Source organism: Apaloderma vittatum, unplaced genomic scaffold, assembly GCF_000703405.1.
Source record: "Apaloderma vittatum isolate BGI_N311 unplaced genomic scaffold, ASM70340v1 scaffold24158, whole genome shotgun sequence".
Taxonomy (NCBI): Eukaryota; Metazoa; Chordata; class Aves; order Trogoniformes; family Trogonidae; genus Apaloderma; species Apaloderma vittatum.
Genome location: NW_009732753.1, coordinates 554 through 27962, shown reverse-complemented (window position 1 = coordinate 27962; position 27409 = coordinate 554). Strand labels below are relative to the sequence as shown.

Here is a 27409-nt window from a genome sequence, read left to right as displayed (position 1 = left end):
GGAAAGAGATGTGGTGGGTAAACCCTAACTACTTGTAACGCAGATATATATTTAAATTGCAGTTTTTAGTGCATGCTGAATACAAACTTCTTTTGCTTTGTCAGATCAGTGAATGAAATGAAAAGAACTTCAAGCAGCTTTTAAAATGATGATTCAGGATAAACATAATAACTCATCGACTACTGCCTCAGCAGTGCCCACTGACCTTCTGTGATCTACACTTCCAGGAGTTTTAAATTTTAGCATCATGATGGCCTTTTGCCTCTTCTGAATTTGTACCAGGTGGGATGCTACCTTGCAAAAGGAGGACCTTTTCGGACCTCTCCCAACGCCACCCTTTGCCACAGCTGTTGTGTTTGCAGTGATGATGGCAGCTGTGTGCTCAATTAGGGCCTTGTGGAATCGCTGACTCCTCTCATTTGTTACCTGAAGCTGGCAGAAGAAGGTTCTTTGATTTCTTTTCCAAGCAGCGTGGTCCCTTCTACTCTCAGACTAAGGTGAGTGTTCTGTTGTGTTGCTGGGTTTGTTTGCTTGTTTTGTGATTTGCTTTGTTTTCTGGGGGGGAGGGGTATACTACTCTGAGATTGCACTGAAAAGGGAATGGTTTTGTCTTTTTAACAGGAAAGCTCATTGTGCTTCCACAAAGGATACGTTGTGCTGTATTAGAAGGATAGGTGGTGTAGCGAAAGTACTCCTGAAGTGAAGGTAGAATGTTAAATCCCTTCTATGTTTACGTCTAAATGTTTGTGTAAGGTTTTGTTAAAACACAGCCCGGTTTTTGTTATCTTAGTCTTGTTCTGAGACGAGTGAAACAAGTCCTTCTAAACTTGAAATAAAGTGCCTAGGTAGGAGTTTGCAGTGATTTAACCAGTTTACTTGAATTGCTATTAAGTGTTATGCAGTATGGTGATTTTTTTCTAAAAGGAGTGTCTTTAACCTCAGCAGTTTTAAGGTTGTCTTGGAAGTATAAGACTTGTATATCGTACATAACTTTGCCCTCTTGACCTGTGTCTGTCTTTTCAGCTGTTGTGAAAACCCTTTGCTGATGCGAGTTAACTTAAAGGCTTTATCATGTCCTTCCATATGTAGAATGCTTTGCAGTCTGTGCTTGAATTGCACATAAGAGAGGATATTAACCTGCTCCTGCCGTTTGCAATGCTAGTGGCTTACCAAACCCTCTTCAAGGTGATCTTATGTTTATGACTGTGGGTGGTGTCTGAGCTTAAAAATTCCAACATCGTTTATTTTTGTAATTGCTTTGGCCGTTGTGAGTCCTCGGGGGGGCGCACGTGCTCTTTGCTACCACCGAAGTGTTCTCCAGCGTCTGCTAAAAATGTTCTTAAGTAAATAAATAAATATATGGAGTAAAATAAAACTTGATGTAGAGGCTGTAAAAGAGTCTTCACATATATGGTGTATCGACCTGGCTGGCTTCTGTTGAAGTCAGTGGCAAGTGTTCCGGGGCAGCAGAGTCACGGTTGTGCCACTGGAGTTTTTCCAGAGAAACACGGAGTGTCTGTAGCGAGGAGCAGCAGTGTGGACGTGCACGGGGCGAGGAAGGTGGAGGAGGTGGGAGGTGAAGCTGTGCAGAGCTGTGGAACCAGGAGCTCATGGGCTCTGCGGTGGCTTTGGCTGCAGGAGAGCCCGAGGTTTTGCACAGATTTCCTGCAGCCATATACAAGCTTCAGTGGCTTCTGTGCGTCTTTGTTAGAAACCATGGGGAACATGATCATATTAGAGGAATAGCTTGAAGAAAAAAGAAGAACGTCTGAGATGGCTTGGTGCTCAGCTACACTCTGAGGAGGAGTTTAGGGACAGGTCAAGGCTTAGGCTACTTTCAGCATGTGAGCTGCCCTCTTCCCTGGCTGTGCAGTTACTGGGGAGCAGCTGGAATAGCATTCTGGCCTGCCAATGCAGTCTGCTTAGAGTAGTTGTTGAGTTGGGGTGGTTGGTTGGTTGGTTTTTTTGATGTGTGCTTGTTGGCTTTTAAAATCTTGTCAAAGTGACTTTTTTTTTGGCTGCTGGTTTCTTGCGAAATTCTTTGGATACTCTGATATTGTGAAATTTCTAAGAAGTGAGATAAGAGGGGAAAAAATGGATTTGCTCGGATATGTGGGTTTATTCGTTACTTGCTTGGATTTCATGTTTTTCATGAAGCATCTTAGGAGTGATTTTTCTCAACTTGAGGCAAGTTCTTCAGTGCTGAACTATAATGTTCACTGACATGAATATTTCAATGTTTTGTTAAATTTTGCTGCTGCCAGAAGTGTTAAAGACTTCAATCAAATACATCATTTTCAGCTGTGCTTGCTGAGTCCCTGAGTCCTCTGTTGCTGCAATTGATATGTTGCACTTCACTTCTTTATTTTAATAGCTATTGGGGGAGGTGGAGTGTTGTTACTAATATCTTATTCAATGTAAACAACTGGATGTTGTTTAAATATTTAAAGGAAACTTTCAATGTCAACACTGATGGATAGCAAGATTCTTCGAATTTCAAACCCCTCAGAATTAGAAGAGGGCTTGGTGTGCTCACATGACAGAGATTAAAAAGATATTAAGTACTTCTGTGTCTATGTGATGAGATTCTGCTGGATCTCCGTGACCTCTTGCCTCCAGACAGAATTATATTAATTTTAAGATGAAGAAACCTACTTCATCTGAAGAAGCTAGATTGATAAGATTAAAATACTGGAAGCAGATTTTCACTAAAATTCCAGTTTCTTCTTTCCTGACCCAGATCAGGTAGGGATGTTTTATGCTTTGGTTTGTGTTTGCCTTCAGCTTTCAATCCTGTGAAATGGTCTCCACACTGTGTGTTGAGGTGGGGTTGTTAACAGGAATCTGCTGCATGGCAAAAGCCCTGGGTTTGGGGTTTCTTCATTTGTGGGTTTGAGGTTGTGGGGGGTTTTTTTGTTTGTGGTTTGTTGTGTTGTTTTTTTTTTTTCAATTCCTTTCTGGTAGGTGCTACTCATAGTTTCAAATAGCTGTGTACTGACTCGGCCAAGCACTATTTCTTACAGAACTTTTCTGTAGAAGTGTTTTTCATTATTAGTTGTTAGAAGCCTAAGCATTCTTAATATCATCAGTTATGCATCCTAGTAGAACAGAACAGACTAATTTTTTGTGGCTTACTATTTTTAAACTAATGTTGCATTTCCTGGGGTCTTGAATTTCTTCCTCATCACACCCCCTGAGGAAAAGGCAGAATATCTGTCTGAGACTGCATCAGCTGTCACTGCATGACATAGAACTTGATTGCTTTTTAATATTTCATTATGAAAAAAAAAATATCCTAAAGTTATTTTGCAGCAATCAACTGCATCCATTTTCTGTGCAAAAGCTGAGTATGGTTTCAAGAAGCCAGAAAAGTGCTGATGTTAGAAATTTCTTGCAAAGTTGGAAATATTAGAAATGTTTAAATTCTTCACTGTTATGAATAACATTACAGAATGGTTATGCTTTAGATTGTATCTCCAAGTTACTGTGGAAATATACCCCCAAAAGTTGTTTCTATCCTCCACCTTGGGCAGCAGAAAAGAAGGCATGCTGGAAACTTCTTTGACAGCATGCGCTAGCGTTTTAGGATAAAGTCTTTCTGCAATGTGATGTTTTTATAAACATTTTTTTCACAGTATCTCGCTGTCCACACAGCCCTGTTTAATGGCTGCAGAGAACCGTAAGACTAATCTGGGATTCTATACACTGCAGGCTTTTCTGGTTGGTTGGGAAGCTGGAGTTGCCCTGATAAAATGATATATGTTGCAGACTGAAGAGGAAAGATCTGTCTCCACATCCTCAGAATTACTGATTTCTCTCCAAAAGATCTACCAGTATTTGGTTGTCAGTTGACTAGTCAGCTGAATTTTGCTATACGAGTTATTTGCTAAAAGCAAGCTGTTTCTTGGGAACTATTAACTTGATGAATCAAGTTGCTGCTAACATAACTAAAGATATCTTACTGGCACTGAGTTACTGCTTGTCATACGATGTTGTGCTTTAATGGCAGTAGAGCGCCTTTGAAAGCAATTTTGTTGTTTACTCTTATGCCTGTGTAAATAGTTAATTTATCCTAATGGCTCGATGGGACATAATTGGAAGCAAGTTTTCAAGGATGTAATATGCATATTAATTATGAGTGTGAACTGGCCATCAGGAAGACTCTCGTCTGCTTGATCCTCCTAATGGTGGTAAACATCATTATCTCTTCTAATGAGCCATGATGGCTGACAGTAGTACTGTTCTACTTTAGGAGTCTGGTGTGGGTGTCTGGTTATCAAAACTGTTTCCCTGGAGAGTTTTCAATAGCTATAAAATCCTTACGGGACCTCCAGAGCTCCTGCACTTTCAAGGCCTAATTATTTTATTCATTTTTTTAAGGCTTGTATCCCTGAGAAAGGAGGGTGTGGGTAGCACTGGAGGAGTCTGTTAGGAAAGATGGATTCTCCTTACAGCTTTCTGCTTGTCTAGTGCCTGGGTGACCTTGGAGAAGTAGCTTTGCTCCCGTAAAGCAGGTTGTGAAAAAGGGTAGTGGTTGTGACCAAAGGTCCTGGAGTGTTGAAATGTCAACGGAATCCTGTTACAGGAAACCCTGCAGTGTGCTGCAGCCAGCAAATGTTCCTGTGCTTTCCTGTTAAAAGGATAAGTATGTAGGAGAAAAAAAAACAAAATTCAACTCTGGTAACATAAAATGTTTTTACACAGTGGAAGTGTTAATCACTTTCACTGAGAGGATGAAAATACTCTTTAGCACACCGACTGTATCACATCCCAAAAAATGCTATTATAGAGAGAACATTTGAAGTAGCTTGCCTTTGTGGAAAGATATTTAAATATTTCACAATGAATCTTTGTAAGTAGCAAAGTAACTTGTTAGTTCATTTTGACTATATCGCCTTCCATATAGCTGGTTCACCCTATTCCACCACTGGTTTGTGGCTTGATCAGTTTGCAAATGAAAAATAATCATAGAAAAAGTTAAGCCTGGTTGAAGCAAGTTGGTTTTTTTTATTAATGCAAGCACATCCAGTCAAACACGGAATATCCTGCTTTATGGTACAGCTTTATATTTAGCATTTCAGCTCAGAATAGCAAAACACAGTATTTAAGGAACGTATCAAACTGAGGGAGGAAAAATAAAAAGGAACCAATGTGAATACTGCATTGATTTCAAGTATATACTAGGACTGATTGACCAGTGAAGTGCACATTCATGTGAAAGCTTTTTTTATACATTTACAGAAAGTGTTCTAAAATTGCATTTCAAATATATATTTTTTCTTAAATTTTAAGCATCCTTTATTTTTTTCAATTACATAAACAAAGCTGATCTACAATCCTTCTTATAGTGTCCAACAATGTTACTAGCTAGAACATCTCTGAAAGTGCAAAACACTGTAATAATACAGCATAAATATTCTTACTCTAATCCAGGGCTGAAGGTCGGTACTTCAGCACAGGAGAAATAGCAGCAGATCATAAGAATTGTTCCTTCCCCCTTTCTAGGCTGTTGTACTTCTTCCTTCTTCATGGAATAACTTGCTTTTTTTCTCTTTGCCGGTGCTATGGGAATAGCAGAATGTTGATTTCTTTCTCTTCCTTACCCCAACTTACTCTTCTAATTTGAAGTATTTGTTAAGGGGGTGTGCAACAGATAGAGGGAAGGCTCTTTAATTTTTCACCATTCTACAGGGCCAATAGAGTAAATTTCTACTAAGGAATTGCAGATGCTACATGAGACAGTGGCACTGCTCTTGGTTGTAGGCACTCAGCAAGAAGACTCTACTGGACCGGAATAAACCAGACCCTCAGTCCAGGAAATCTTGCCCATTCTTCAGCAGAAGGCAGAATAAGATAAACCCCATGTACTAAGAGTTCATAACTTTTAAAGAAGCTTGTGCAGAGGTCCTCTGTGAAACTCCGAGGGAGGCTGTAACCACTGTAAACTCTAGACAGCCCATTTAAAAAAAAATAATTCTAATTGTCTGACGCAAGTCATTATCTTCACAAATACTTAGCCCTCAAGCCTTAAGAGAACAATTACTGGAAAAGACAGCAGGTATTCAGGGGTAATTTGTTCATTAGACAAAATAATGTTTAATCTGAGCCTATACTTTTCTTCCTTAATTCAGAGATCAGGTGAGAAAGTAAGTCCTGAAGTGTGTATAATTTTTCCTGGAAATTAATACCTTGACTCTTAATACAACACAGGCTACTCAGGTGCTCATTTGAATGGCAAAATTACGTGTGAACTCGAGACTGTAAGGAGAGAGTAGAAAAGGCAATGATCAGTGGGTTTACAGATCACCTCTAATTCTGGTACTGACCTGGGGTCAAAGGTTTGACCTATTTCTTATGGTGTTTTCCCTTAGATTTCAATGGGTTCTGGCCCAGATAGTTAATCGTAGCTTGCAAAATACTACAAAAAGCTTATATCCTAAATTGGCATTTGCTATAATTGTCTGCAGCTGCAGACTAGCATTTTCAAAGGAGCCAAGGGAGTTAAGTGACCAGTTCAGTGGTGATGAAATCTTCCTATGTTTCTTTGGAAATTTTAGCTTTAACTTCAAACTGCACATCTGAGTTTACGTCCCTCTCCGTAGATTGTGTATGATTTTCACTTTCCGAAAACTTTTCAAAAAAATGTATTGAGCTTGATTTGCAGATAATCGAGGTTAGACATCCTTCTCTTAAAGAAAACAAAATCCCTGATTTTTAAAAAGGAAAACATGAACTATTCTGACAGCCAGAATTTAAAGGGTAGTTCCTAGAAATATTAAAACTTAGACATGTGTGCATCTTCACACATGCACACACACATACTCACATACAAACATACATCCCCCAGCAGTTACCCCATCTTACTTCTTTAAATCACGTAACAAAAATATGTTTGCTGCACCATCAATGTTACAGGCAGGTATACTCTACTTCATGTGCCGTATTCTCCATTTTATTTAAAAAGTACATTGTAGCTGGTTTTGAGACACCCATATTTTTATTTTCTTTACTTCCAGTCCGGCGTAATAGAAGGTACACTAAACGATATCAGTACCTTGTAAGGCACTATTTTCTGATGTAGGGGAGGAACACGCTTACTGCAGATGTCTAAGGCCTCGACTCTACACACACTAATACATGTGAATGGAATCGCTGATTTGAAGGAGACCTGTCACTTCAAAGCTAGTGAGACATGTTGAGGGTTCTACAGGTTACTGCTTCAATGGAGTATTTAATCTGACCACTGGCTTTAGCTGGGATGTGTGTTTTAATTTTTATTTAGGTGGAAGTAATAAAAAATAAAAATTTGGATGCTGATAGAATAAGATCTCCTCAGGGATACCATCTCCCAAGATACATTTCATCTCTGAGAACAGGGCCCTGCCCTTATATTTAAAATAAAAACCCCTAACCCTTTACTTAAGTGCCTTAAGGTTGACATGTGAAATATTTACCACATTTTATTTCATAAAAGTTACTGTATATACAAAAAAGACCTCAGCCAGTGAGGTCAGTCTTAGCTCAGTCCAAGTCTGTCAAGTTGTAAAAACAAGTTGATTCGATGTGCTTCAAAGTCTGCAGATCAGATCCAAAAATCTCAGGCTCTATTAAGCAGAGTTGTCCTAGAAGAAGGAATAAAAAATAAATTTTTTTTCTATCATGACAAAAAGGTGTAAAGGTTGGCAATAGATCTATCTTGCATCATTAGTTGAAAGCCTTTCTTCAAGGGCTAGCTTTTCAGCTGCTATAAACTGGAACACACCTCATATTTTTCCACAATAAAGATGCTGACTCCAAATTAAATGAAAATTTAACTTTTGTAATATCACTTCAGGCCCTTAGGATGTGCTCAGGCAAATAATATACGTTCCTCTGTCATCCTAAACTATTGCTTGCTGAATGGCGTCGGATTTAATGTGAAGCACATTATATATGAGTGTCACAAGTGCAAAGGTTACATGGGCTTCCTAGGAAATGTAGGGATCGCTGGGAAACGCTGTCTCTAGGACAACACAGTCATGATGTAGCTCAGCATGTATAGGCTTCTTCATTCTTTGTCTGGTACAGATATGTCAAAATAGGAGAAAGGTAGTTAATGATGACATGCCTGTGTATGTCCACTAAACAACCTCATGGTCTGAGGAAGTTTCATACCTGAGTGTTTTCCAGCTGTCTTTTTCCATGTGGTTTTCTGGACCTTCACTTTCAAAAGATGCAATGAACAGAGCTAGTAAATAAAATAAGAACAATTAGATACACTGGGAAAAAAAAAAGTTACAATACAGCAAGTGTAACTTGGCAGACAAAGTTTATTCTCATCAGAAGCCAGTAAGACCTAATAATATATACTTTTCAGGCTTTCTTGCATGTTAATTTTTTCATTTGCTATTCTGTCTGCATTTCAACAAGTAGGAAGACTCACTATAATGCTGAATAAAGGATTTTACCTTCTTCACTATAAATGGGTGCTGTGAGTAGATAGCTCTGGATCTTCTTGTCTTTTTCAAAAGGGCACTCAACTTGTTTCCATGTCAGGAAGTCATGAATCTGTCTTGAAATTTCCCAGAATTTCTGCATGAGGTAATTTAAAGAATATTATTAGTGTCATGTTTGTTTTCTTCAAACATTAGTTCTTTTGTTTCAGTTTTGGAGCCTTTCGCTCTTCTTATTCATGCTTCTTCTCTTATTATCCCTTACTTGGTTGTCTTCCTTGTTATCCTTTCTTCTTCTGTCATCCTTTCCTCTTCTTCTCCCTTCATTTTCCCCTTTTGTTCCTAGTTCCTCAACTGCTGTAAGCCTCTCAAGTTTAGAATAGTGTATCCCCGCTAACCACCTGATCTTTTGCATTCAATTCTTTTCATTGTCAATCTTTTCTTCATATATAATGAAGTGCTATTGGCCTGTTTTCTATGTCATACCTCTAAGTTAGCCTGTGAGTGAAACTGGTCAGGAAATGTTTTTTGTTTCCTTTTTACATTTCCAAGCTTACATGAAATGTGACATAATGGATTTTTTCATTAAGCACTCTTTATGCTATTTTGATTGTTTCTTAAATGTAAAGAAACTAAAGATATCCTTTCCTTCCTAGGATTTTAAGAAATGTGCGATTACTTAGGGTTTGTCTTGGATATTCTGTGTACCCCCTTCCCTTTACCTAGCCTTAATAATTGCAAAAGAACTTCAAAAGTGCTTTTCTCAGGCTGTGGTCTTTTGGGCTTGTATGTTTATTAGTTGGGGGGAGAGACTGCAGGACCTGTGGAAACTCCCTTGAAGAGCTCCTAAATACAACTTTCGTAGCTAGCTAACCTGATGACATGAAATCAGCCAATGCTGGCAACTTAGCGTGAAGTTACCTGTTACAATTTGATCTGATAGGATGGCTTGCTGCTACCGAAAAACTTACTTCCCATTCTTTGCTGCCTTCTGCTTCCCCTTTTGAATATAAGTGAGCGTGCGGGGCTGAGGAGTGGTAAACTTTTGTCTGCAGTCATAGATGTTACACTAAAGTTCTTGCACTTCTTGATTTCAAATTCCTTCCTTTGTTTTGAATGTTGCATGAGTACAATACTCGCTGAGGAAATTTCCCTTTCCAATTGTTAACACTAGACTATGTCTGCATTATTTAAGTAATTTTTAATGCTGGAGGCTTGGCTTCTGAAATTCTTATTTTCTTCTCTATCTTCTCCTGCATCAGTTTTGGTAACTAATTATTGTTTCACCCAGTTCTGCTTATGTGAATTTTACATTTTGCAGTGCATCTGTCCCATTTCATGTAAAACTAAAAAAAAATAAATCTATTTCAGTACATTTCAAAACTAAGCTTTTAACTGAAACAATTACACACCAGCAGTTTTATGGTTTCTGTTCTATATAGGCAATTGTGGATCTGCTGGATATGTAATATAAAACTGGCAACTGTGAGAGCTACCTTTCACAGAAATTCGGTGAAGTCATTTCCCCTAGATAATGATGTCACTTTATGTCTAGATCACAGCAATGCTGAAGGGATTGGTAATGCAATGAGCTAGAAGTTCAAAACTGGCAAATATTTGTAACGTACAATGTTTATCTAGCATTACAGCTTCTACAATAGCAAAGTCTTACCTTGAAGTTTATCTGCCCATTGGGCAAGCGGTTTGTGTGTATTTTGTGCAGAAAGTAGATATCTTTAACAAACAAGTTGAAAACTGGGATGACTATTTTCTCTCGATTGCTGTTGGCAGTCTGAGATCGCTGTGCTGCTCCCTGCAGAGCTGTGCGGTAATTACAGAAGTTGCTGGATGGGTCCATGTGATGCTGATTTTATGGGGGGGGGGAAGAAAGACAGTCAAGTAAAATATTTTTTTCTAAAAATAAAAAGATTTGATCAAATCATCAGAGACTTCATTTATGACGAATTTGTTTGGTCCCTTTTTAAACTTGCAAGAGAGTACTTTACACTGAACAGGTCTAAATTCAAGTTTTTCTGACTTCTGTCTTGTTTGAAAGGAGGGTTGTGTACTGGATGCTGTGCTTCAGTGGTTAATGGAAGAGTTAAAGGAGATGATAAATGGCGATTGGAAAAAAGACAAAATTCTAATTTGCGGTCACCAGTCTTTCTGATGATGATTTTGATTAAGTTCTTTTTTTCATTCAGATCTCCACTAGATGGAGTACTCTAATTAGTTTTAGTGGTAGCAAAATGGCATTCACTTGGGTGAAAACTACCTTGATGTTACATTGGAAAAAATATATGCTGGTGATCACAGCATATATACAGACGTGCGTCTGTGAACTCCAAGTTAGTAATTCCACAGCAGAGTTTTGGATGAAACTATTTGGTGTATTTGTGTATAAGGTCTAATCTTTATACATACCTCTAAAACATCGAATTTGGCTGTTTTGACCTTGGACCAAGTTTTCTTGAGGCGTGCCACAGGACTCAAGTTCATGCCAGCTGGAAAAAGAAGAGACAAAGAAATAACTGAGTTGAAAACATATAGGGCTAACATAACTCTGAGTTTATGTATCATACATTTTGAAAGGCAGTTCAGCTTGACAAACAAGAGTTGTAGCTGACATCCACCTGCTCGCACTGGTACATACTGGCTCTGTAGAAATGCAGATGTGGACAGCCAATTTAGGGCAAGTATGAGCATAGTCTTGCCACTCAGGCTGTAAACTGGAGTGCCAGTATACTGTCATCAGTATTAAGGATACTCACAGATAATAGCCATCATTGAGTTGAAGTTTCCGATATTGAAGCATTCTCTTGCCACATCAATGAAAAATTCCACCATTCTTGTACGCTGCTTTTTCTTTACAATCTGAAAAAAAAACCCAAGATCTGCTTATAGGGAAGGGATGTGCGGAATTTTGGATGGGATGTTTAGCCAAAGGCATCATAACAGGTTGACTGAATAGACACTTCAAGACTTTATCCAACTAAATCTTATGGTGATAGAGGCCTGAGGGTATTTTGATAAGATTAATTTTTAATAAAATAGCAGAAGTATTTGGGGCTACTATCAATTGCTTGTCTAGTTGTAAGGGAGTAAATTTTTGTTTATAAATAAAGTTCGATGCCTTAGGAAATCTTGTACAAACAAGCTGGACACTTTCAGCAATTTCCTGTTACGGGAAGAGGGAGGCTGCTGTCAGAAAGAATATATGTGAAAAAGAAGGGGGGAAGGCCATGGACAGACTTAAGAGCAGGGGCATGTAACCCAAACGTGAGAGAGAATAATTGCTATGTCCTGATTTTCTCATTTTACTGTGAACACTCTTAAAATGACCTTTAGAAGGAAGGCAGCGCCAATCAAATATACAACTTCCCACTCATGAAAACATGTAAAGGATCTAGCAAGTGATGCTGAATGTCTGCTTTGAAGATTCTTTTATAAATGACATAGCAAAATTAATATATAGCACTGTCTACAAACTTCATTTCCAAAAGCCACCAGTCTTTGTCTTTATTTTTGTTAAAGCTAGTATTATTGCTACAAACACAAAGTCACAAAATAAACTCCAAACCAAAAAACAAACAACCCTCTTAAATACTTCAATTTCTGTCATATTAAAGGAAAATGGTTCAGTAGTCGATGGCTTGGTATGCTAAAACCTTTTTTTTGACTGGTTTACTAAATGTATTAGCGAAACCAGCCAGCTGTGGATTATGTCTTGGTGTATTTTTGCAATAAGTTTCTATAACAGCAGGAAATATTAAAAGATTAGTATCAATATACTGGATTTCACAAAACTGCAGTAGGCATCTGGATTTCCACAGCAGGGCTACTGACCGAGTAGGAATTGCAAGAAAACTTCCCATTTGCTATAACTGGTACATATTAATAGGAATCTAAAAAGACAGAGAATACATGAGGGGAAAAAGTGTGTGTGGGGGGTTTCTTGTGCAACGTACCTTCCATTTCTTTGCTTATTATATGCTAGAAGTTACTTTAACCTCTAACAAGGCTTTCCTCTTTTTAAGTGTTCCAGCATTCCACTTTCTCTCCAGACTTTTGAAGAAAGTTTATTCCTGATTTTTCTATAACAAATTTGAGTATATGACAGTGCTAATGATACCTAAATGCAATGGAAGCATAGCTGTTTCTTGGTAAATCCGTGTTTAAACATGGATATCTTTAAGAATTTATGGATATGTTTAAAAAAAAAAATATCCAAAAGAGCTCCTAACTCAAACTCCCTCTAAGTTTCATTTCACTGCGTGACTAATGCTACTTGGAAGCTACACAAAACTAGAGAATATATGCAACACCAAACATACCCATGAACTGTTAATCATATAAGTGTGCAAATACTTTAATGCTTGAGTAATGCCATTATCACTACACTGCTAATGTTTAAATCGCTATTAGACCACTGCCTGCCTTTTGTCCTTAAGGCCAGGATCACTTTGCTATCTTGTTTTCTGCAAATACCTACCCGACAAATCTCTGTAGCCACCAGCATGCTGAGACAATTGAACCAATTGTCATAGGCCTCCAAATTATAGGTTTTGGTCACGTCGCCTCGGCACTGTTAAGAGAACAGGCCACACGTTAATCCTATTCTGTATCACAATAAAGTCAACATACCAAAGGACAAACTTTTTCATGTCTTGATAAATCATCTTGTCGGATATTTTTTTTTAAGGCATGAGCTTACAGAAGGCTAGAAAATGCCAGTTTTTTCTTGCATAGGGTATACTTGAATTACGGAGGTTCTCTAGTCTGGTTATTTTTGTTTCTTTTTCCCTTCTGTTTCTCTTTCTTGTACCTTGTGATTATCCAGGGAGTCCATGTGACTGACAATCTGCATCAGATCTTCTGGGTAAATGTTGCTCACTCTTTCCTATGTTTAGAGAGATGAGAGATTGTCACTGTACAGACTAACAGGGAGTTCAGTGAAAAATGCATCAATAAAGCCAAAGTTAGGAGAACATTTTGCTAGCATTCATCTTCCTACCATGTAGATGTGTGAGGTGTTTTTATTGGTGTACCTAACTGGTCTTGTTCATTTTTTGATTAAAACATTGGAGGTTTTCAGCAAAATCATAGCAAAAATCATATTGATGAGTATATTAATATTTATATCATAGAATCATAAAATGCATTGGGTTGGAAGGGACCTTTAAAGGGCATCTAGTCCAACCCTCCTGCAGTGAGCAGGGACATCTTTAAGTAGATCAAGTTGCTCAGAGCCCCATCAAGCCTGACCTTGAATGCCTCCAGGGATGGGGCCTCCACCACCTCTCTGGGCAATCTCTTCCAGTGCCTCACCACCCTCAGAGAACTTCTTCCTAATGTCTAATCTATATCTACCCTGCTCAAGTTTAAAACCATTGCCTCTCCTCCTGTTGCTACATGCCCTTGTAAACAGTCCCTCCCCAGCTTTCCTGGAGCCCCCTTCAGGTACTGGAAGGCTGCTACCAGGTCTCTCCAGCGCCTTCTCTTCTCCAGGCTGAACAACCCCAACTCTCTCAGCCTGTCTTCATAGGAGAGGTGCCCCAGCCCTTGAACGGGAAATGAAATAATTCACAGAAATTAGTGTCTCACCAGTTCGATATAGGTCAGCTGCTGTGCCAAGATCAGAGGGTCACAGCACACGCTTAGTATGTCCTTTTGAGTTGACTGTGGCTTGGTTTTGAGGATGGTGCCTTTGTCAGTAACAGGTTGCCGGAATTTCTCTCTGATTTCCTGGTACTGGCTCCGTGCAGAGAGGGCCATCAGGAGATTCTGTGTCATCTGGCTAATGATCTTTTTCACTGTTCCATTTTCCTAAGCAAAAGGCAGAAACAATGACTGTAAAAACCTTTAGCTCTTGCAGACACAGATTGCAGAAGACTTTCTGACTGAGAAAAATAAATGCCTATTATCCATTTTCTTTCATCTTACATGAGCTGATCATCCTGTGACAAATAAACTTGTCCTAACTGCCCACCCCCTCAACTTCCTAATGACGTTGTTATGTCTGCCTGCCTTCCTAACTCTGTTTCACTTCCAAAAACTGCTCCTGGTGGCAGTTTTTGGTTACTGCCCCATTTCAAAGGCATCTGTGTAAACAACTTAAAAATTGGTATAGTGAAAGGTGGTTGTGTTACTTGCACGAGGCTGCTTGGATCTTTTGCGTATGAAGTGTTCTTGGACAGCTAAGATGCCTTTTTGTTCATCAGGTACAGTTTTTTAAACATAAGATCTATAAGGATACAGCCTGGTACAGCCACAAAAATATAATTCCACCTGCTCAGTGTTTTGACAATTAAGGCAAGCTGAATTCTTTCTGCTGTTGACTGTGTCCTGTAGCCATCTCTCTAAGATCAACCCCAAAATCACTTTCTAGTCCTCCATCCCTCCCATTGCTGTTTTAAATGACCCAGGTTCTCCAACTCTGTTCTTCCTGCTGCTGGAAAAACTAATTCTACCAAAGACAGTCATTCTCTTCTTTACCATGCAAATTCCTTTCATTGAAATTATTTCTCTTGAAGTTAGCCACAAGGTTAACCGTTAGTTTACAACCTGCTGCACTGGTTTCTGCCAGTCAACTTGGATGCACTAGAAAGAACTGCAATGAATTTGTGATCATTCAAAGAAGCCACTAATGTGCAGTGATGACTGAAATTATGTAGCAGATGTGAGACGATGACTACCAAATACTTGTATATGGCATGCTATAATTAAGCAATAATAATGTCAGAATGTTGCTTTACAAGGCAATGATCTGACTCCCAAGTGAAATCAAATGAAAAGCTGAAAGCAGTGTCGCTCATCTTGAGGCAACTGGATTACTGCTGAACAGCAGCTGGCTGGGGCCATTTCTGATACTGTGCTACAAGTGTTCAGGAATGGCAAGGGAGTGTGGTGGGGCACTAAAACAAAATGCTAATTCTGCTCTCTGGTATGCTGAGCTTTCTATTGTAAATTATTTTACTTCAGTTGCTATGCCTGAATTACCTGTGTATCTGGGAGGAAGCAGACTAGTTATTGATCATATAGAATCAAACTTGAAGGCGGGTGAGAGTATTACAGATATTGTGTGAAAGTAAATGAAGAAACTATAGGGACATGGAAAAGTACAGCTTACTTAAGCTGTTGTGAATGTATATCTTAATACTTAGACAAATGCCCTCAGTTTTAGCAGTTCCCTTTCATTACTAGTCTTACCCTAAATTTTCTTATAACTTTGGAAAATAAGTCAATGAGTATACCAGAGTAAGTGTCAACCATGTGTGTCCTTGTCTGGGTTCAAACAAGGCATCTCTACTTCATTTGGGGCATGAGCCTAGCTGTATCTCTACCTATTTGATATGCTGTCTGGTACCACTAGGACAAGCACCTGACTGCCTTGTGCAAGTTCTCTATGTTTGGAGAAGGGTGTCCTTAAGGGGATTTGGAAAAGATTTAAAATATCAAATAAACCCCCCAAAACCATTACCGTAATCCCCTGCTGAAGCTCAGTGTGGGTAATTTCTTGTGGTAACAAATGCTGAAAGCAAGAGCTGCTTTTTGTCAGCATCACATCATGTTTCCTAGGGATCAAATGTGGTATAGTTCTTGACTGATCAAACTTGACTTGTAGCCTTATTAAGGGGATAGATGTGGTGATGTTGTAATTAATGGATGTCATTAGATGCCTTGGACACCAGAGCACTGAGCCATTCCATGAAGATATGTTTTTCTCAAATGGCAATTTATTCACACATAAGAGTTGGGGGAAGGGGAGGAGAAAGAAGCCACAACTTTTTTCTAGTTCAAAGTAATACACAAATTAAATACTAAGATACAGACACTAAGTAACACCTCTGTTAAGTCCCCTTTTACAGTAGCATCTCTGCCAGAATACACCTCTTCACTGCAAACCTTGTCTACAAAGGCAATAGAAGGCATATTATAATCCTGTTTCCTTTTCCCTTCCTACTAAGGCACTAACATTTTTCTAGTACCATCTAGGTTAACAGCTTGGCTGATGCAACAAAACTGACATACTTCCTTCTGACAACTTGGTAACACCTAATTGTATTGTGTCACACCACTGATTCATGCAGTGCTGTCAAACCTGTTGTTCTTCATTTTCCCTATACTTGAATCAACAAAAACAAATAATAAATTGTCTTCCTATTTCCTGCTAATTGTTCTCCAAAATACCTTGAAGTTGTGGGTTTAAAAACAAGAAGCTTCTACTTCTGTATAAGTAAGCCTTCACATTCCTACAAACCCTTTACGACAAATTTCCTTAGATTTCTTGACTATATCCTTCCTTCTGTCTGTTGATAGTTACCGTAACTTTCTCAATGTGAAAAAAGTGTAGTTTTTGAGTGTTGGGGAAAAAGAATACCCCACTAAGCAACAAAACCAATAACCAACAATACAGAAAAACGAACAGAAAACTAACAGCCCTTGTTTAATTTGCATTTGCTTTATCTATTTGCTTCAGAAAAGTCTTTTGTGAGGTCTAGCTTTCTTCATAGCCTAGAAACTCAAAACTGTTAAGATGGGTGATTGATGAGCTCCCAGAGCTCAACTGTAACTTCCTTTGTGGGAATACTGTGTATGTCACTTGAAACATAGCAACAAAACAATTGCTGACTTCCGTTAGGAGCTAGGAATGAACTATTAAATAATGTCTCTTTGCCTTGAGCAAGGGTACATTCAATCCAATTCGATATGTCTTGCAGGACTTAGGGTATAGAGTAGCGTAACAAAGTACGAAGGATGATACATAAATAGTTTTGGAAGTTAACTACATCGTATCGTTATAGTCACGGTTCTTTCCTTTCTCCTTCTGCACCACATCCATTTTTCATACTGTTGTGACATTTGTTTCTTCCTCTTACACTTGGTGATTACAAATGGACAGTTTCTGCTAATGGACCATTAAATTCATTGCTTAGCTATGTCCCACAGTTACACTGACAGCTTAGCGGCTGCTTCTGTAGTCCATTTAGAAAATACTGAGTGCAGGAGCAAAGGTTTGTTCATAATACGATGAACTATATAAAAAAGGTTGACAAATATTGCTTTACCACTTAGGTTTGTCTCCCCCCACCCCTACCTCATCACATTGCGTGATCCTGTGAGCAATCTCCTTCAACTCTTTCATGGATTTTTCATCTTGGAAATCGTAGGGGAACGTTTCAGTCCATTCCTTCAGGAGCTGAATGATCTTGGCAGCAAAGGATTTTAGCTTTGCCTAGAAAGAAACAATGAGTTGATTACTGACCATAGACCTTTCTGACTGAAGAATAAATTAGCTGATGAAGGCACACATAAAACTAGAGACACCCTTGAAAATACTTTGCATTAGTAGTAGGTGAAGGGAATAAAAAAAAGAAAGTGTTTAACAGTGAGCTAGATTCCTAAATAGTATGATTTTTCCCTTCTTTCATCATATCTTGGTAATGTCTCTTACCAAACACTTTGAAGATATTTTCAAGGTTTGTTGTAGAAAGACAGGAAGATGACAAAAATAGTTTAAGTGACTTATTTGACTGAAGTCAGTGGGACTGACTAAAGCTGATTTATGCTGTCTGAGGCAGCAGTACCTTAGTGTTTGAATTCAAATGTGTACAAACTGAAGCACTCTACCAAACATATTTTAAGAGAGAAGTTCACAAAGAGAATTTTTGTTCTATAGAATTTGTCAGACCCTCTAGTTTGAGCTGTATATTTAAAATATGACTGACAGGAGAGACGTGTGTGTTCTCTCCATGACACCTAAATCAAAATGGACTTTGAAAATAAAAAGTATTGGCTCTTACTCAAAAAGCTATCAACCACATAAAGGGAAGGGGAAAGCTATTTTCTAAATTCTTCTGTTACTCATGAATCTTCTAAGGCTTTTCATCAGTTGGCCTTGAATTGAGTGCCAATTTTTCCACTGTCATAGCAATAGAAAGCAGCAGTAGTAAATTCAAGGAAGCACTCTTGTAAAATTGGGAGAGCAAGTGCTAAGCACACTTTGAATGAACAAGAGGAATCAAAACTTAATTCAGCTTATATTCATCCTCCCACCCAACTTGTAATGCACTGAGGAAGAAGCTGTCATTTGTTTCCCTCCCCACTTGTTAAGCTACAGAAGTCCCACTGCACAGCAGCTCCTTCTCCACAGGCACAGTGCACTTTCTTCACCACTCTCTCCATCAGCCTCTTAGGGATGACAGAAGGTGACTTAGCATGTGAGTGTCAATACAGAAAATCAGTTTATTTTCTTTTAAGACAAATAGAGAATGTCTTCCAAGAATTGGTAGGAATTCCTGCCAAAACATCATCTGATCATACTATGTCCCAGTTTATTTAATCAAAACCAAAAGTCAGACAGACTAAGCTCTTTTTTGCATTTTTTTTACATCTCGCTGGTATGCCGTCAGTGGGAATATTAATAATGATTAATAAGAGCTTTGAAGTTAAATCATCCACCCTTGAATCCTTAATCTGAAAATAAGCCAGTGCTCCTTGTAAGTCTGAAGGGAATTTTCTTGCTCCTGTGGAGCCCAGCTTCAAGGTACTTCTAAACAGTGTGGGAAGCTGATAGTTGTCCTCCAAACTTCCATTGTTGCCTACCTTGGGGAAAAGACAATTTAGACTTCTTTGCTAGGAAACGTGTGGAGCCTGACATGAAAAAAATAATCTGTAGGTGGTGATCAAGAATAAATTAGCCAGCCAGTCCCTTCGATTCAGCTGAAGTTAACAAATACATGCCTATTCCACTTTTGTTTACTTAAAGCTGCTACAGAACTGGTTTTTGGTATTAATTATTCCAGTTCTCCTTTAACTTTTGAAACTAAAAAGGAGGGATAGGGGCAGCAAGGTTCTGAAATCTGTCCTTATGCTGTGGCAAGCATCTCCATGTAAACACTGACTTCTCATTTCATTTATCTACTCATTAGTTTCTAGGGTTTACTTCCTTTGTGATGGAAAGCTAGGTACCTGTTGCAAGATAAATTGCCAACCATTATTACTTCTTGAGTAATTGTTCTTTGGATGTAAAAAAAGTTTAATATTTTATCAGATGCTTTTAATGCTCATAAAAATAAAGGATGCTTTCAGAGAGCAACACACAAAAAACTCAGTATAGCAAAACTTGAGATTCGTGTTTCATGTGCACTCTGAAACTCAAAGCAGCCTGCACATAATTTGTGATAACCTAGATGGAAATCACACAGATATGTGGCTAGCAGCACGCGTTTCCTTTTTGTCATGGCTGCAATAAACCTACCAACTTCCTTTCTCTGTGGGCCTACTCCAGATGTGAGCCTCCCCTTGCGAGGCCAGATAGAGAGTTCTCTGGTGTCTACAGGAATGCTTCTCCCATAAATACTTCTTCGAAAAGAAAAAAATACTTGTATTAATCTAGGTACTATGGATCACGCATTTTCTGCATGACACAAGACAGACAGGACTGAGAAACATGTACTCCTAGAAGAGGGTAGGGGGTTTACTAGGAAAGAGAGGTTTAATGACAACAACCTGGTTATGAGTCGTGTTTTGATTTCTGGTTTTAAAAAGAACTTACCAGTGACAAGAACTGAGGGAAATCATCACTTTTGAAGGGACTTATGACTCCAGGCAATAATAGCTTAATAGAAATTAACTTACATTTTCTCTTTTTATTTCTTACTACTTTAGCTTTTGATTTTAAAAAAATAATCTTAAGCTGCAGAAATAACGCCACCACAGTTTTAACAGGGTTTTATACTGAATAATACTCTGCAAGTGCTTTTTTCTGAGACAGTCTTGCTTGGGTCTTTCCAGTTGCTAACGTGCTTATGGAGAGTTAAACTTTATCCTTTATGGTCAAGCTTAACTTATAATATACAAATCACTAGTTATATCTTAGACTGGTGAAACTCTTCCTTTTTATGAGTGGCCAAAAGGATTCTAAGTGGGCTTCAAGACATCCCGACGTTTTCCTTTTTAATTTACTTTTCTCCGGGTGATTCTCTACAGGACTCCTGGCTAGCCAGTAATGTCAAAAACAAAGGAATGATAAGTATTGTGCCATGTAACCTCAAAACCTGGCCACTTGCCACTTTTTCAACTCACAGGCTACCCAGGCAACAAGTCAGCCAGCAACTCATCTTAAGAGATTTGCATAAGCAAACTATCAGAAATTATCAGAGCTGCTTTAACTGCTTTTGCCAGCTATTTCCTGCTACAAAGCCACTTAATTAGGAGGTGCTGGTGGCTGATGATACCTTAATGGCTTATGACTGTGAATACATAGTGTCTTGAGTCAAGAATTTCTATGATGCATGTGACATCAGCTTTTGTTTGTTGGCAGATAGAAAAACAAATGTCTGCAAATGCCAGTGGCCAAGCTATTCTGTAAAGCATACAGGTGCTTGCAGTAGAAAAGCGTAAAGTAGTCATTTGAGAGAGATGTCAGAAGTTCAGTAGTGTTTTCAAAGAATTTTGTGTTTAATGGGCAGGAAAAAATTACGGTTTATATTCAAGAGGGCAGCAAAGCGTCTAGATTGAAGCAGCCTCCAAAACACTCATGTTTTATTGTCACCTTGCTTTTTGTTGGGTTTCCTGTAGGCCTATTTCCATATTGTCAGCAGTAGGCGTAAGAGTGTGGGTGTTTGGAGTATGAGCTCCTGGTTCTTAGGATGTAATGCTGTTTCAAATCAATGTGGAAGCCATGATTACTTTTTTTTAACACATCTACTAAAAAGTCAGAATACCACTATCTTTAAATTTGGCCCCCAGACACTGTTTTAATTTTTAAAATCTTAAATGTATTGTAATTCACAAAAGTTTCATCTTCTATCCCGTTACTTTTAAATCCAAGTATTTCACATATATTTTGACACTAAGCTACTGATAGCAGTCTTCCTATGTCGATGTATCAGCTTTACTTACTTCATGTTTCAGATGGTCACATCATCTCTTACAAGTTCCTACCTCTGTTGTTTAGTTACGTGTTGCTGGGGAACCACTACAATTTACAGAGCCTCAGTCTGAGGTTGCTCAGTTTGGTAGTGGCAGTGGGAATTATTATCATCTCAGTGTACAAAGCTGGATGCAGTGGTTCTTGCACCTTCTTTTCCTGACTCCCTGTATTCCCCAGCACCTACATGACAAGTTACATAACTATTTGGTGAGCAGATCAGGGGACTGACCTGGATAAAAGTACTTTTGCACCAAAAGGTTAGTTTTTCCTGTGGAGTAGTTTTGTGACATAATGAGAGACTGTACTCCAGGAATGGTAATGGAGAATGAAGCCCTTAAGTCAGTATTGCTGTCAAACTCTTTATTGCCAAACCACAGGGTTACCTTTTGTTATTCCCACTCAGAGTCCTGACACAGCAAGGAGAGAATGAAATTGGACTATCAACATGCTGAAGATTAGGAAAGCGAGCATATCATTTCACACCATAGAAGAATGGATCCAAAACATGCCCAGGATTTGAACAATTTAGGTCTTTAAATACTTTCTGATTTCATCCTTGTTTGTGTCTTATTTGCACTCCAGCTTGGACTATTCTGGTATTTTCAATTTTAGTCAAAAGCCCTTCAATACACACCTTCCATAATAGTGGACTTAAAGGGATGTGTGTATTGTAAATTGTCCCAGTTGGTTTAATCAGTTGTAGTAAAACTGCATAGTCAAATACGTCAGCACACGTTACAGTTTTAAGTAGTGCAGCCCTATAGTTTTTGTGAGAGGTAACTTTCTGTTTTACCTTTATACCAACTTAAACCACCCCACCAATAACCTACTCTAACAGGATGGCAAGGGTGACTGGAGAAAGAGGAATCAGAATCAAGTGAGACCTAACTTGGTGAAAGCCCAAAAGCGCAAAGCAACTCGCTGGGCAGGTTTCGTGGCACAACACTGCCCTGTGTCGCGAGGAGCAAAGTTCCATTTCCAGCCCCTGTATCCAGCTGGTAAGGTAATACATAACCTATGTTTGGGGCTAACAAAGAACTGACAGTATTTCAAGGAAAAGACCCAAATGAAAGTGCACCTACTAACACACTCCAATTACAATTTCAATTTGTTCTTTACCAATCTATTTAATTTTACAATGAGGAGAGAGTGGGAAATAAGTGACAGTAGCACAGTTAACCAAAGGACATAATAGTTCATTTGTTTACCTTTTCTGCCTCAGTCCCCGTTTCTAGTTGCTGCTTCTGCTTAATGCAGATCTGCCCCACTTTAGCCAGGAGCTCGTGTGGGTGAATGAAGACTCGTGAGCTCAATAGGAAAGTGAAGATGTAAGTCCTCTGTGGAAGCAGAGAGGGGAAAAAAACAACCAAGTTGAATAACTTTAGCAAAAATAATCTGCCTGCCTAAGAAAAACTGTTCCCTAAACAACAAATGTAACTTTCCCTCATTTAAACTTTTTATATTTTTCCCTGTCTCCAGATACATAGTGGTCTTTTCTAGCTCTGTTAAAAGGAAATGGTGTAGGCTTTAAGGCTGCTCGGTGTTTGCAAATTCCCGGTTGTTTTCCTTTAAAATGCAAAACTTAATATGCCTAATAAGTCACTGCTCTCCAAAAAGACAAGTGAAATATGTCCAAGGTAGGGTTTTATGCCTCTTAAATGCTACTGTTTCTGCTGCTTTGTTTCTTTAAGAGTGATTGTTTTCCATTGAGATGCAGAAAACTGCTTCATCTGTATTCCAAGCCACAGCTGTAATTGCTTCATGTATGGGTATTTTTATTTGTTCCTTTTTCCCACAATCACAAGCTTTAGCTTAAGACTGTGGCAATATGACAATAATTTACTTTTAAGCTCAACTACTCATTTGGGGCCTGATTCAGAGTCTTCTGAATATCAACATGGCTAATAAATGCCAACAATTATTATTTCTCATTAGAAATAGTGTCTCTATTTCTAAAAGCTGTAATGCATTGTATTCCAAATCATACTCTGTACAGCTTAATGGAAGTTAGAATGCCTTCGTGCCCTAGTCTTGCTACAGTATTTGAAACTTGGCTACTGTATTTGAATGTGATTGAGTAATGACAGTAGCATCTCATAAGCACTTCTGGTTTTCTTTTAGGCTTTTTTTTGACAAAATTTGAGTTAGGAAATTGCAGGAGATCTCCTTGACAATGGATTTCAATTAATCTTTATTATGTTTGTAGTGTGTGCTGTTGTTTTGCAATGTGTTTCTAAAAATGTGATTTGGCAGGCCACAGCTAAATGTGAATATAAACAGTCAATGTGAGCACCTTGGACTGGGCAAGTAAATTGGGACATCTGGAAATTTAAGACCAGTTTTCTGAAGTATGACATCTCTACTGTTAGCTACCTAATTCTGCTGCTCACAGTCTCTAAAACATGCTTGTAGTTAAACAATAATGGTACCTTTAGGACCCCCCAAAATTTAGGGGGTTTATCTCTCTAATCACAATAAAATGTGCTGCTAATGAAAAAATGTTTCCACTTCTTTAGAACTCAGTGTGCCCTATAGTATAAACTTAGCACTAAAAAGCTCCAAATACAATAAAGGGAAAGAAAAAATGTGTGTGGACTCTTTTAAAATAAAATAAAGAAAATTAACTAAAAGACATGTTGTTCTGGGAGTGAACAGTATAATAGATCAAGCATATATCTATTAAACATCCAACTCTGTCCTGATCTTGCAGAGGAAGCTGATGAGAGTGACATAGCTGAGACATTTAAAATGCTTATTCTGATTTTGAGATCTTATTAGCACTGGGGTTGATGTATTACATTAGGAATAGCATTAATTCTTGTACAATCAAAACTGGAGTTAATCTATAGTCTTTGCCTTATCAGCTCTTTATGAATACAGGAAGAAAGGAGGAGAAGGGTTAACTGGAAGGACAGTCAGGTTCTTGAGCAGTGCTTCCATTGATGCATACGGAAGATGGATAGGTGGGGCCACCTAACAATCGGGCTCTTGGTGGCTTCGAGCAGGTGACCAGGGCAGTGACAGGACACTGACAACATGATGACATCATTGCAAACATCTCCCACAAAGTGTACATTGGGAGAATTTAAGAAACTGGGCTTTTGTGTGACTCCCCAGAAGTTCAGAGGGTTGGGATTTTTTATGTTTGCAATGAAAAAAAAGAAATTAATTTCACTAATTAAAAAAAATTTAAAAATCAATGTAGCTTTTATGCCTACATCTGGAAACAGTTGATAACACTGTATCATCTACGTATGTGGTGTGTTGTGGGAGCTAAAATTAGGCTGAAGAGCTAACCTGATTCACAGAAGCGAACCTGATTGTGTTGTGGGATGACATATGGGATATTTTATTCTTATGAATATGGGAAAGATCTCTAAATGGATACAATCCCCATTCAGAATGAAAGCTAGAGAAAGAGTAGTGTTAGGTTGTGAGATTTGGGAATGGTGGTGCGTTTTCTTTTCTCGTTTCTATTTTAAACTGGGCCTGGTTATCCTCTGTTATTTTTTGTAACCAACTTATGTGTTCATCTGTATCAGTAGTGTCCCTGAACTTAAAACTCTGAGTCTGGACTATCTTGGAAAGGAATTTAGCTGTTGGGTGTGTCAGCTGTCACAGGGTTGTGTGAAAATTTTTGTTCTAGAAACATGAAGCAGCCTTCACTTTTACCGTATTTTGCACTTGAGACAGATGGGGAATAGGGAAAAAAATTAATAAATTATGGACTTTGTTACTTTCATCCCTTCCCCATATTCTTGTTTCAAGAGTTTAGAAGCCTGCCTGAAAGATGCCCCTATGTGTAAATATCAGGGAATCACAACTTAAGCTGTGTTGCCCTGCCAGTGACCTTCGCTCTGATAAGCGGGAACACATTGTTTTAAGGAAAGATATAATTTTGCTTCTCATACTAATTCTAGTGTTGGGCTCCTTGGTGGAAGTCTGTGTGATGTGGGATAGTGTTTACCCAGAGTGACTCTGAAAAAGGCCCACTCAGAGTATCAATTCCCAGTTGCAAGGAAAGTGTGACCCAGATGACCCATGCTTTTATTTTGGTTTCTTTGATAATTTTATATGATTTTCAAAAAAGTGCTGAACTTTTGCAAGATGTATCGCCGTAGAAGGTTGTACTTTCCATTTTAGGCTTGCTGATCTCTCTCTGTGATGACTAATACCTGTACTGGACCCATGCAATGCTTTTCCAGACAACACTGCACTACTAGGTTTTAGGAAGAAATTGTTACTTCTGGAATGATTATTCAATTTTTTAAAGTCACTTAACTGGAACTAGGCTCAATACTTTGGAAAACACAATTGTCCCATTATGGTCGATCAAGATATGCCGGTTTACAATGTAGTGGTATCTACTTACAATGAGTTTTTTGATACTTCTGTTGCTTATGTTGGCATAGACAAGACATAACTGCAATTAAGAACCAAATTAAAAATTATAGGTCTGACAGCAGTATTGACCCTCATCTCCCTGCCTCTCTGCTAATAGCCACTCCCTATCCAATAAAGAAAATTCAGGCTGAACTAAGCCATACATTTCAGCTTAGCAGTAGGTCTCTGGGATTAGGAACACAGTTGTTTTAGATAAGCCATGTGACATTAGTATGAAATATTTCCTATCTAAATCAAGAACTTCTGTGATTTGTTGCACCTGTACTAACATACATATATAGGCTAAATGTTATAATAGTGTAAAAACCTGTGCTCTCTCATAGGCAGTCCCCTAATCATGAGGGTGATAATTTGGAGACGGAAATGTAGCTATGAAGCTAGCTGGTTTGACAAAGAATGATTAAAAAATGCTTTCATAAACTATGAGATTGAAAGTTAAGCTCCATTTATCCTACAAAAGTGACAGGTATTTGGGAGGAGAGCAGAAAAAAAATCCGTTCTTCACTTGGAACAACGTAAGCTGACACAAAAGGGGCTTGTGCTTTACAAGAGAATAAGAAGCCAGATTCCTTTAGTGCCTAAAGTTGTTGCTAAGAGATGAGCCGAATTATATTTAAAAAAAAGAGAGCACGAGCGCACAAAACTAAAAAAGGAATTGTTACTCTCTGACCCAAGAATGCACTGATGCCTTCTTGAGAAGGAAAAAAAAATAATAATAAAAAAATATTTTCTTTGTGCACCCACTGCTCATTCTGGAACTTCTTGTTTGTGAAATATTTTCTGGAAACGCTTTCTTGCTTGGGCACAAGGGTTGCAGACTGGTACATTCCATTCCTAACCTCTCGAACTCCTCTGTCTCATGAGTATACATTTTTCTATGTGCTGAACAAGTCCCTATACACAAACAAGCCTGAAAAGAGCAGTACACAAATTTAGGTCCTTATCTTTCCCCTTCTCCCTTGCCTGTCTCGTGTTCTGCCAAAATGGCAAATACATTTTTGTTTTGCCTCTGTAACCAGCACAAAAAGATACTCTGTGTTTGCTTTCTCCCCCACCTCCTTTTTTTTCTCCCCATCTGGAAAGTTCCTCTGATGTTTAGCTCAGTGTCCACACAGGCAGGGATGCCTTCTAAAGCATTGTGCTCAGATGTATTAATCCAAAAATTTGGATGAGTACTGCAGTTTACAGATACATCACTCTCAAACTAAGGTAATCTCTGCTAACGTTAACAGTAGCTTCTCTGGGTGCAAATCCATTGATGATGCCATGCTGCTTTTCTTTGTATGTGTAGCCAGAGACATGAGACTTGAGGTGTTTATACCTTTCTCTTGCACATGCAATATTGGCTACTGTTCTGACAGAATATTAGCATAAATGGCTATCACTCTTACCTTCTGTGGCAACTTGCCTAAAAACAGAAATGAGCATGAAATTAAGTATAAACATGCAACCGACTAGAAATAGAAAATTTGCAGTTTGAAGATGACTCAAATACAGCTCCTTCTTTCTTGTTCAAACCTTACTTATCTACTTATTTTATAATTAATTTAGCTAAATTGGGTGATCTGATTGAGCTATAAAGGCACGTGTCCTGCTGTAGAGGAGATGAATTTGGTTTAATGCTGTTCTCCATCTC

At 38.5% G+C, this 27409-nt stretch overlaps 1 protein-coding gene across 1 annotated transcript; it reads right to left on the bottom strand.

Annotated features, from left to right (window-relative positions):
* Nucleotides 1-7389: 7389 nt before the first annotated feature.
* On the bottom strand, nt 7390-26723 carry RASGEF1A (RasGEF domain family, member 1A). The gene is made up of 12 exons (XM_009875645.1): nt 26684-26723; nt 22578-22706; nt 17530-17667; nt 14037-14258; nt 13258-13332; nt 12925-13017; nt 11204-11306; nt 10857-10936; nt 10105-10296; nt 8448-8571; nt 8155-8227; nt 7390-7622 (listed from the first exon to the last, which is right to left on the bottom strand). The coding sequence occupies exons 3-12, from the start codon at nt 17575-17577 to the stop codon at nt 7598-7600; spliced, it is 1035 nt and encodes a 344-aa protein (XP_009873947.1). The 5' UTR covers nt 17578-17667; nt 22578-22706; nt 26684-26723; the 3' UTR covers nt 7390-7597.
* Nucleotides 26724-27409: the final 686 nt, after the last annotated feature.